The sequence below is a fragment of the Gadus morhua genome, chromosome 5 (assembly GCF_902167405.1).
Source record: "Gadus morhua chromosome 5, gadMor3.0, whole genome shotgun sequence".
Classification (NCBI taxonomy): Eukaryota; Metazoa; Chordata; class Actinopteri; order Gadiformes; family Gadidae; genus Gadus; species Gadus morhua.
This window is the reverse complement of record NC_044052.1, coordinates 21,901,150-21,912,525: the sequence shown is the minus strand read 5'-3', so window position 1 is coordinate 21,912,525 and position 11,376 is coordinate 21,901,150. Positions and strand designations below refer to the sequence as shown.

General features: G+C 52.3%; 1 protein-coding gene across 1 annotated transcript in view; it reads right to left on the bottom strand.

Annotated features, from left to right (window-relative positions):
* Positions 1-7,457, bottom strand: part of tecpr2 (tectonin beta-propeller repeat containing 2) — a 19,813-nt gene extending 12,356 nt beyond the window's left edge. The window contains exons 1-12 of the mRNA XM_030357305.1: positions 7,287-7,457; positions 6,801-6,918; positions 6,452-6,592; positions 5,766-5,894; positions 5,080-5,211; positions 4,474-4,631; positions 3,952-4,102; positions 3,198-3,350; positions 2,807-2,936; positions 1,796-2,275; positions 812-980; positions 1-202 (exon numbers count right to left, since the gene is read on the bottom strand). The exon at positions 1-202 is cut by the window's left edge and continues 21 nt beyond it. Of these exons, the coding sequence (XP_030213165.1) occupies positions 1-202; positions 812-980; positions 1,796-2,275; positions 2,807-2,936; positions 3,198-3,350; positions 3,952-4,102; positions 4,474-4,631; positions 5,080-5,211; positions 5,766-5,894; positions 6,452-6,592; positions 6,801-6,881 (1,926 nt within the window). The 5' untranslated portion in view covers positions 6,882-6,918; positions 7,287-7,457. The remainder of the gene's footprint in view (positions 203-811; positions 981-1,795; positions 2,276-2,806; positions 2,937-3,197; positions 3,351-3,951; positions 4,103-4,473; positions 4,632-5,079; positions 5,212-5,765; positions 5,895-6,451; positions 6,593-6,800; positions 6,919-7,286) is intronic.
* Positions 7,458-11,376: the final 3,919 nt, after the last annotated feature.

Sequence of the window (11,376 nt, the reverse complement as noted above, 5' to 3'; positions counted from 1 at the left end):
TGGTCCAATGAGAGGGCTCAGGAACTCCTCGTCGTCCTCCCCATTGGGCAGCAGGTCGGGGCCGGGGGGCGGGTCCTGGGACGCCTGCAGGTAGGAGAAGCTGCACTCCAGCAGGAGGTCCACGTCCGGGGTGGGGGGGACGGCGGGGTCGGGGGGGTCCTCCAGCAGGAGGGGAGGGAGGGAGAGGGGGCCGGCCTCTGAGCTGAGGGAGGGTAAGGGAGGGTAAGAGAGGGTGAGGGAGGGTGAGGGTAAGGGAGGGAGGGTAAGAGAGGGTAGGAGAGGGGAGGGGAGGGTAAGAGAGGGTAGGAGAGGGTGAGGGAGGGTAAAAGAGGGTAAGAGGACGTGAGGGAGGGTAAGAGAGGGTGAGGGAGGGTAAGAGAGGGTGAAGGAGGGTAAGAGGGGGTGGGGGAGGGAGGGAGGATAAGAGAGGGTAAGGGAGGGAGGGAGGGCAAGAGGGGATGAGAGGGTAAGAGGGGATGAGGTAGGGTAAGAGAGGGTAAGAGAGGGTGAGTGAGGGTAAGAGAGGGTAAGAGGGGGTGAGAGAGGGTGAGTGAATTATAATCAATTCTTCATTAAAACTTTTCTCAAAATGGTAATCAAGGTAATCTCTTAAATTCAGAAGAACCGGGAGACAAGGGAACACATTGACCTCCGTAGGATCTGACACATTAGTGACCGCTATACACTCGTGTCTAAGAGACTTGGCTGTCCAGCTGTGCTGTGATTGAAACCATACAGCTTGATAAGCAGCCGGCACACACACGCTGCGTTAAGGTGCAGCCTCTCCGGGCTGTGGGGCGGCGGCGTTTACCCCGAGGTGGTCTGCAGGTCCTGGGCTCGGCTGGGCTCAGGCTCGGGGGGCCGGTGCTCCAGGAGGGGCTGCTGGGTTTGAGGGTTACCGTGGCTACCGGCCCCGTCCTGCACACCCGCCATGGGCTCGGACCAGCCCCCGTCTGAGACGGTCCTCCTGCTGCAGCTGTCTGCAGACACGCAGAGAGACGGGTGCAGGGGTTAACACGGGCAGACAGACGGGTACAGGGAGTTACACGGGCAGAGAGAGAGACAGGTATAGGGGTTTACATGGGCAGAGAGACAGGTAGAGGGCTTAACAGGGGCAGAGAGAGCGATTCACACACAGGCAGAGATACAGGTAGAATGATTTATACACAAGTAGAGAGACAGGTGGATGGATCGTCACATAAGAAGAGAGACAGGTAATAATAATAATAATTCATTGAATTTATTTAGCGCTTTTCTAGACACTCAAAGACGCCTACAGTGAAGGGGGGGGGGGGGGGGGGGGGACCTCACTAACCACCACCAGTATGTAGCACCCATTTGGGTGATGCACGGCAGCCAATCGGCGCCAGAACGCTCACCACACACCAGCTTGAGGTGGAGAGTGAGGGATGAGGTAGAGGGTGAGACACATGCTTGTGTTACTTTTACAACAATAACCGGCAAGCACTCATGCTAGACTCATTCAAGACCTCATTAAGAGCAGATTCCTGACCTGAACCTTTGGTAGTTTCAGGCTTTGTTCACAACTACAGCATTACTTACTTTGAACATATCTAGATACGCCCCTGAGAGTCTATCATGGTTTAAGGCTTAAAACATGAAAGGCTCTCAAGGTGTTATTATGGGTCCACAAAGGGGTTTACAGACCCATTACGATGAATTATGAAATTTGAATGTTTTGGGACCAGAACCGAGCCTTTTGTCAGGGTCTCTGAGCGGGGGGGGGAGACAAACCCCGCAGTGAGACAGGGCAGCAGACAGACAGGCTTCCTACCTTTGCGTCCCCTCCTCATCCTCTTCTTCACGCGGATGGCCTTCACCACCAGCTCCTGCTGCAGCTCCTCCGGGTCCAGGGAGGCGCTGTAGCGCTTGGAGCCCAGCTCAGAGAGGTCGGGGGTCAGCGAGGTGGAGCCGCTGTCCCAGGAGGTGACGGAGCTGCTGCGGCTGTGGGTGGAGCCGCGCTGGGGGGAGTGCTCCCCGACCGGCAGGAGGAAGAGCAGCTGCAGGTCTCGTCGGGAGCCGACACGGTGGGGCGCGGAACCCTCGACCACCTCCGGCTCCACCTCCTCCTCCTCCTCCGGCTCCTCCTCCTCCTCCTCCTCCTCGGCGCTCCTCGCTCCGCCGCCCGCGTCCTGCTTCTCCATGACGATGGCCATGGTTCTGATGGGCTGGGCCGTTTCCACCGAACCGATTGGTGGAGAGAGAACAGTGGGCGTGGTCAAAGGCGACGCGAGGCCGGCGGACGAATCAGACGCTACGAGAGGAGGAAAGAGAGAGAAGAGGAAAGAGCGGTACTGGTTACCAGTAGAGCGGTACTGGTTCCAGTAGAGGGATACTGGCAACCAGTAGTTGGGTGCAGCAGTAGAGGGGTTGCCGCAATAGAGGGGTGCGGCTAGACTGGGTAGCCCCGCCCATTCTGGCGGAGATTTGAACTCGACCTGCAGAAGGGTCCGGAGAAGATGAATACATTTCTTCCTGCTTCCGATCCGCTCTTACGGGAGCCAATCACAGAGCTGGCTTTTCCCCCCTGGCGCGCTATTGGCTGGTTTAACACAATGACGACAGGGAAGCGACGGCAGGCAGCCAATTGCGGTACAGAGTCGTTTGAACTACGCCTGTTGATCCCGCCACTGGTGCGGAAGAAAATGACAGCAGCCTCCCCAGACCAACGTGCAATCTACGATTGCACGTTGGTCTGGGGAGGCTGCTGTCATTAGCCTGGCAATAGGCAGGCTAGGGTGCACCAGGAGAGGGGGTCCAGCAGGAGAGGTGCAGGGGGTCTTACAGGGGGTCTGTCCCTCGGGGCAGCTGGAGACCCGGATGATGTCTCGGTCTCCTTTCAGGATGAACACCTCGTTCTGGCACGAGGACACGGCCACGATGTCTCCACAGCTCTCCAGAGCTCCGATCACCACCTGGACGCCACACACGCGTTTAACCACACAGACACCCATACCAGTACCTCAACCCATACCAGTACCTCAACCAGTACCTCTGACAATACCAGTACCTTAGCCCATTCCCTGACGATACCAGTACCTTAACTAATACCCTTACACCACTACAAATACCTTACATCTAATAGATCACTATAGAGGAGTAATTATAGATCCGGTACTATCGCTAATGAAAGTTAATTATCAGTTAGCAAAAAGCAAAGAGGATAATGGAGGCACCTCGTTAAGACAGTCGACGACATAGACGCTGTATTCGTTCCAGCTGAGCAGCCAGCCGTCTCTATGGAAACAGGACAGCAGACCCAGCTGTCTCTCTGCCGGGTGGTAGGCGCCGGCCGTGGACGGCCTGGGGAACAACTGGAACTCCGGGACCTGACAGACGGACGGATAGGTGAACAGACAGGTAGACGTATTCGCCTGGCTCCATACCAAGAGGACCATGCTGCAATGTGCACGATATGACTTTTGTGATTACTACTTAGCAGCGCGCAAAATGTTAGCCTAGCTTAGCGCTAATGAGGACCAGATTACAATGTTACCCTATTACCCTATGCACGAATGCCTATCTTTATGCTCACATTAGCCTAATTGCATGCTATTGTAAGACTAGCTCAGTACTTAATTTTAGCAGAGCTGGTTGTTAAAATGTTTGCGGATATCTTTGCTAATGTAAGCCTAGCTTTATAATATCAGCCTGGTTCTTTGCTGAAGTGAGGCTAGCTTTGTGCTAAATTTTACCTTGCTGTGTGCTATAATGTTAGCCTAGCTTTGTGCTAATTTTAGCCTAGCTTTGTGGTAATGTGAGTCTAGCCGTGTGCTATAATGTTAGCCTAGCTATGTGCTATAATGTTAGCCTAGCTTTGTGCTAATGTTAGCCTCGCTTCGTGCTAACGTGAGGTCTAGCTGTGTGCTAACGTGTTAGCCTAGCTGTGTGCTAACGTGTTAGCCTAGCTGTATTCTAACAGGAGCCTACGGGAGTGCTGGAGAGGTCTTTGAAGAGCTGCGCGTCCTCCGCCAGGCCCTGGATGTCGGCCCTCCACAGCCTGAAGCCCGGCCGCGCAGCCAGCACCTGGAGGTCGCTCTGCTTACACAGAGCGGGCAGGAAGCAGGCCCCGAACCGCCCACTGCGCCCACACACACACACACACACATGCAGTCAGGACACACACACATACATGCAGTCAGGACACACACACACACACACACACACACACACACACACACACACACACACACGCAGTCAGGACACACACACACACACACACACACACACACACACACACACACACACACACACACACACACACACACACACACACACACACACACACACACACACACACACAGTCACAATATGAATAATAATTCTAACCATATTAGATAAGGCGTATGTAGCGATTTTGGGTTCAGAGTTATTAGGATCATAAGGTTTATATATTAAATTGGGTCTATAAATAAAGAAGGGGCAGCCCAGATTCAATCAGGGGTCTCTGACCTCTTCCTTGGCTTGGTCCCCATCTGCTGCAGGACCTGCTGCTGGGTGGAAAAGAACAGCGCCCTCTGCTGGCTGCACACCAACAGCACCGTGTGGCTGTACTCCAGCTGGACGATCCCAGACGCCTCCTCCAGGAATATCACCGGCTTACACTCCCCCTACCACGGAGACAGAGACAGAGACAGAGACAGAGACAGAGACAGAGACAGAGACAGAGAGACAGACAGACAGACAGACGGACAGACAGACGGACAGACGGACATGCGCACACACACAAACGTTATGGTTGGGATCTTGGGTAAAATGGATCTAATTTAAAATGGATGTTTTCGTGTGTTTGATAATGCCGTCATACAGTGTATCAAATTGTATTGGCATTGTTTTCTGTCGTGCAGTCATGTTGTGTACTGTTGTGGTACATTGTGTTGTGTTTCTGTTGCGTTACGTTGTGCTGTGTTATGTTGTGATAAATTACGTTGTTGCTGTGTGATGCTTTGTATCTTGCTATGTTTGTAAAGTGCGTGCGTGCCTCTGTGTGCGTCCATGCCCTTGCGTGTGTGTGTGTGTGTGTGTGCCCGTGCGCGTGCGGCTGTGTTGTAGCTGGACCTTGTCGAGCTCCAGGGCGGTGAAGACCACCCGGCCCTTGTCGTCCCCGGAGAAGAGCTTGGCCCCGTTGGTGCTCCAGGCCAGGCAGGTCACGGTGCTCTTGTGGAGGCCCAGCACATCGAAGCGCCGCAGCTAGGGAGACAGCCAGCGGTCAGCCTGCCTCTTTAACCAGCGACTGCACTACCCACCCTCTGATCTCTGCGGGGCCAAGCAGGGTCCCAGGCTGGTCCCAGTCTGGGCCCTGCTAGTCTGGGCCTAGCAGGGCCCAGACAGCAGGGCGCAGTAAAATAAGTAACAAAATACTTCCTGAAAGTGGGATGATAAACATTTCTCTATTGGTAATTCGTGTTCCCCTTGTGAGACTTCAAACATTCTCAAGATCATCACTGACGTGACACACATCATCCACGTGGTGCCTTGCTTATTGGTCACGACCCACAGTTTGAAACGCACTGCTTCTTGTACTTCCTTCTAAACTTCCTACTGTACTTAATGTCCTTCCCACTGTACTTCCCGTCCTTCCCATTGTTTTTCCTGTCCATCCTACTGTTCTTACTTTCCTTCCCACCTTACTTCCTGTCCATCCTACTGTACTTCCTTTCCTTCCCACGGTACTTTCTGTTCTTCCTACTGTACTTATTTTCCTACCCACTGTATTTCCTGACCCCCTCCTGCACTTCCTGTACCTGCTTATTCCGGCCAGGAAGTTGAGAGACGAGCTGGAACACCGTAACCCGTCCTGATGCCGTTCCCACAGCAACAAGATCGTCAAAACAGCTGAGGAGTTTCACTGCTGTAATAGCTTCAGATTTTCCCTGTACACGCCCACACACACACACACACACACACACACACACACACACACACACACACACACACACACACACACACACACACACACACACAAGATTAAGTATGAGACCATATAGAATGAGAATATATACATAATTTCTGGGGGAAATTCTGACAGTGCCTCGAGAGATGATTTTTCTAAATAATTAGTTTCATGTTTATATCATTATTATAATTATTAAGTATTAAGTATTCATATCAAATTAAAAATAATTTCCTATATCCAAGATATTATGAATGATATGTAAGGAATATGGAATAAGGAATATGATAAGGCATTATCATATTCCTATATGATAATGCCTTAAATATCAAAAAAAACAACACATATATATACATTATATATTAACGGTTTGAAGGGAAAGCATCCCGATCTTTTCTAGTGTAGTGTTAGGGTTAACCTAACGCACCTTGATGAGGTGTTTGTCCATGTGACTGATGCAGTACAGACAGCTAACCCTGATGTGGTGTGCAGTACAGAAAGCTAACTCCGATGTGGGGTGCAGTACAGACAGCTAACCTTGATGTGGTGCTTGTCCATGTGACTGAGCCTGCGGGAGTACAGATAGAGGACTCCGATGCTGCTGCCCACAGCGATGAAGTCCCGGCTGCTGTCCAGCGCAGTCAGGTACACCAACACGGAGCGGAAACCCTTCTGGACCTGGAGCCGTACAGAAACACGGTATAAGCAGGGACGGACCGTCATTGAGGACATTCATTTGTAAAGGTATCACCTTCACCTTAAAAATAAATAATGACCTTCTTGAGGTATACAAAATCTCAATCCTTCATATGACTATACTAATCCTTCTGATCTGTATGTGATGTGCGTGTGTGTGTGTGTTTGTGTGTGGGGGGGGTCGGGGTACCTTTTCTGGGATGCTGTTCAGCAAGTAGTACAGAGGGCAGAACTCCCTCAGGATGGACTGTGGGGGGGTCGGCGTTGCCATGGCTCAAAGCGAGGATGGGCCAGCTAAATAGCTTGTGCTAAACAATAAAAAAAGCTTTACTAGAATATTGACAAACCAATCTTATGTCTGCATTATACATATCATGTTGTGTGATGACTATGCTCCGTTGTTGTGCAAGTATATTAATGTTATATCAATATTAACTATGCACTATAAAAATGTCATTCTATTCTGAGTGACACGCATATATCTATCAACCACACAGGCTGGTGCAGTTTGCAGTAACGCAGTATACACAGTTGATTAGAGTAATTTAAAAGACAACATTTGATTATTTGGGCTGTGCATGGCACAGGATGGGCGGAAGGCTAGCATTATTAGCCCGGATAGCAGCAGGAAACCCTTATCGCAACCAATAATGACCCAGATATAAAACAAACTTACAGAATGTGTCTTTCTAATAAGATGATACCGTGGATGATATTTGGATTCAAAACGACACGGATGACATTGCTCAGCTTCAACATTGTGTCTTGAAAGACAAACATTGCAGCGTTTCAGAGGCTGTTCCGATGTCAACAAACCGCACGTCCTTGCTGAACTGCGCCACCAATTGGCGACCAATGAGAAGGCAGAACATAACGAATGACTCATTCATGGCATTTATATTTTTACTTTATTTATTGTATATACATTATGGATCGATTGTTGTTAGTTAAACAAATAAAGGTAGCAGTGACTTGATAATAATAGTAAGGAAAAATAACGATTTTGTTTTCCCCCTGTCGAGAAAAAAAATAGCCGGATACGGAAACAACGTCACTGAGATAACTCGGGTGTTGGCAATCCCCGGCGGTGGAGTCGGAACGGAGTGACGACCGTATTGTCCGATACTGCCTGTCGTATTCTCGGATGTACTGTATCTATTAATGGAATTATAACAGCACATTCGCCGAGATAGGTTCGCGATGTAGTTATAACGCTTATCTATTTAGGGATTTAGAGCATAGCGTGCCACGTGTATATGTAGTGTCTAATTCCTCGCACTGAAGCCAAAGCCATGTCACATCTCCGCCGCTCGGCCAGTTTGTTGTCGATCCAGTCCGGGAACCATTTCCTCTTGACTCCGTCGAAGGAAAACGCTAGGCTAGTAAAAAAATCTTCGCGGTCCGTTATCTTTTCGTGTTTTAATTTTACAAGTTGATGTTTTCAAACATTAAATGCGTCTATTTTATCGATTATTAATGCTAACATTTATTTGAGCACGTTTTTGCTGGTTACAATTCATTTTTCTAATCGATCGAGCGGCTCCGTTTATTGCACATTATTTTTAGCTTGTGACGCTGGTGGCTAGTCTTCTCGAGCCAAAATGGCGGACAACGAGGAGGAGAATAAATTGTGTTCGGCGGAGGCGGCAGAACATGATGTCGAGTGTGTTCCACCGCCTGCACCCCAGATAGACTCGACCGAAGGTCCCTCGGATGACCCGACCAAGAAGAGCCAAATAACCGCGGGAGTGACAGTTGCTGAGGGCTTGACGGACTTCCTGCAGACCTGCACCGCCAAGACGGAGGGAGATAGCCCCCTCGTCACAACCAGCGTGGACGATGGCTCCATAGTCACACACACCGTGGGAGAGGGTTCACTAGTCTCACGCACGGTGGAAGATGGTTCAATAGTCACACACACCGTGGAAGATGGTTCACTAGTCACGCACAGCGTGGACGACGGTTCACTAGTAACACACAGCGTGGACGACGGTTCACTAGTAACACACAGCGTGGACGATGGTGCACTAGTAACACACAGCGTGGACGATGGTGCACTAGTAACACACACCGTGGACGATGGTTCCATCATCACACACAGCGTGGACGATGGTTCCATAGTCACACACACCGTGGACGGCGGCCAGGTGGAACAGGCGGTGTACGCCGGCACCTCCACAGAGTACACTACGGTCAGTGCCGAACTAGTCAACGCGCTGTCCTCAAACACCACCATCATATACGTCCAGCCGGACGGGAGCTTCGTGGAGGGATCGGGTCTGACAGCCGAAGAGCATCAGGCTTTGGTGGAGCAGTTGACCAAACAGCAGATCGTCCAGGTCTCGGACAGCGAGGCAGCCCGCCTGTTTGACAACCAGATCATCAAAACAATCCCTGCGAGTAGCACGCAGTTCGCGACCCTGGCGCCCAGCGAACTCCAGCAAGTTATTGACCAAGTCACCAAATCCCAGCTGCAGCAGAGCCCGCCCGTCCCGGCCCAGCAGAAGGCGGTGGCCGCCAAGCCGGCGGAGCAGCTCGGGGGTGCTGGGGACGCCGGTGGACTGTTCACGCTGAAAGCCAACCCGGTGGAAGCGGCGGGAAGCGGGGTCAAGCACCAGGTCCACGCGTCTCAGCAGCTGAAGAACGTGGCCAAGCAGGTGGCAATACAGTCCAGCAATACCGTCAGACTGTCTCCAAAGAAGGTCAGAGTCCACTTGTATTCGTTTATACTATCCTAGAGTTTACGTACTATATAAATACTATCCTACAGTTTACCCACTGTCCTATATTTATAATGTGTGTAGTACAGTCCCATACGCTGAAACGGTATTAGACTACTGTACAGGTGCATAAACATATATTTATAATATATTGAATTGTGCCGTGCTGGGTCTTTCCTTTCTCTGAAGTAGGGGCCAGTGTGTGATGGGAATGCATTCATAATGATGGACAGATGTTCAATCAAATATTCGAATAAGTCATATATACTCATAAATGAATGTTTTTTTGCGTCTCCAGCCTGAGCCAATCAGAATCCAGATCCAGGTTCCTCCCAAACAGGAGTTGAAGCCCATGACCACCATCACCTTCCCCCAGCAGAACAACATGGCTGTCAATCAGCAGCACATCAAGGTCTCAGCCAATGGCAGCGTGAGCGGCTCCCAGATCATCCACATCCAGCCAATAGTGACCCAGCAGGGCCAGCAGTTCTACCTGCAGCAGAACCCCGGGGAACCGCCCATCCAGCTGCTGCTCCAGGGCCCCAACCCCGTGGTGGGCTCCCTGGTGCCCATGCTGCAGAAGATGGCGGGGCAGACCACCACCACGCTCACCCTCCCCGTGCACAAGATCACCGCCACGCAAGCTCCGGTCGCCATGACGGTCCCCAAGGTGGTCCCCTCCCCTGTACGCCTTCTGAAGACCACGCCCACTTCCACCCTCCCCGCCGTCAAGCCTCCGACCAACGGGAAGACGGTCGCCGTCAAATGTCCCGCCAAGTCTCCCGTGGCGGTCGCCGTGCCGACGGCGGTGGCTGTTGCGGCGGCGGCGGCGGGCGCGTCCCCCGCCGCTGCCGCCGCCGCCGTGGCGAGCGCCCGGCCCCTTCCGACGCCGGCCAAAGAGAAGGTGAAGGAGCGGGAGAAGAAGAGCAAGAGCCGCGAGAAGAAGCCGCTGAAGGTGCAGACGCGGTCGGGGCGCGTCTCCCGGCCCCCCAAGTACAAGGCCAAGGACTACAAGTTCATCAAGAACGAGGACCTGGCCGAGAGCCACCCCTCGGACTCGGACGACTACTCTGAGATGAGCGTGGAGGAGGAGGGCGAGGAGGGCCGCGAGGGAGCCCCCTCCTCCGGCAGCGGACACAAGTCCAAGGCCTTCCAGTGCAAGAGCTGCGACAAGGCCTACATCGGCCACGGGGGGCTCAACCGCCACTTCAAGCTGAACCCCACCCACGGAGTGCCTGTACCCCTCCCCCTCCCCAGCACCGCCCCGGCAGCGGCCGCGACCCCGGCCGGCGCCGCCCAGGAGCCGGCCGGGCCCCGCCCCGACGGCAAGGTGGAGGAGGAGGAGGACGGAGACCCCCTCACCAAGGAGGAGGAGAAAGGGGAGGAGGAGAAAGGGGAGGAGAAGAAGAAGAAGAAGAAGGAGGAGGAGGAAGAGGAGGAGGAGGAGGAGGAAGAAGATGCCGACGACGACGCATCGATAAAGGTCTGCTCCACCTTCTACTGTCTGTCTGCTCCACCTTCTACTGTCTGTCTGCTCCACCTTCTACTCTCTGTCTGCTTCACCTTCTACTGTCTGTCTGCTCCACCTTCTACTGTCTGTCTGCTCCACCTTCTACTGTCTGTCTGCTCCACCTTCTACTGTCTGTCTGCTCCACCTTCTACTGTCTGTCTGCTCCACCTTCTAATGTCTGTCTGCTCCACCTTCTACTCTCTGTCTGCTCCACCTTCTACTGTCTGTCTGCTCCACCTTCTACTGTCTGTCTGCTCCACCTTCTACTGTCTGTCTGCTCCACCTACTACTGTCTCTCTGCTCCACCTTCTGTCTGTCTCCTCATCCTTCTACTGTCTGTCTGCTCGTCCTTCTACTGTCTGTCTGCTCCTCCTACTGCTGTCTGTCTGCTCCTCCTACTGCTGTCTGTCTGCTCCTCCTACTGCTGTCTGTCTGCTCCACCTTCTACTGTCTGTCTGTCTCTATCTCCTCTCAAAAGGGCTTTATTGTGGAATGCATACATTTACATAAAGAAAATAATAATGATGATAAATACA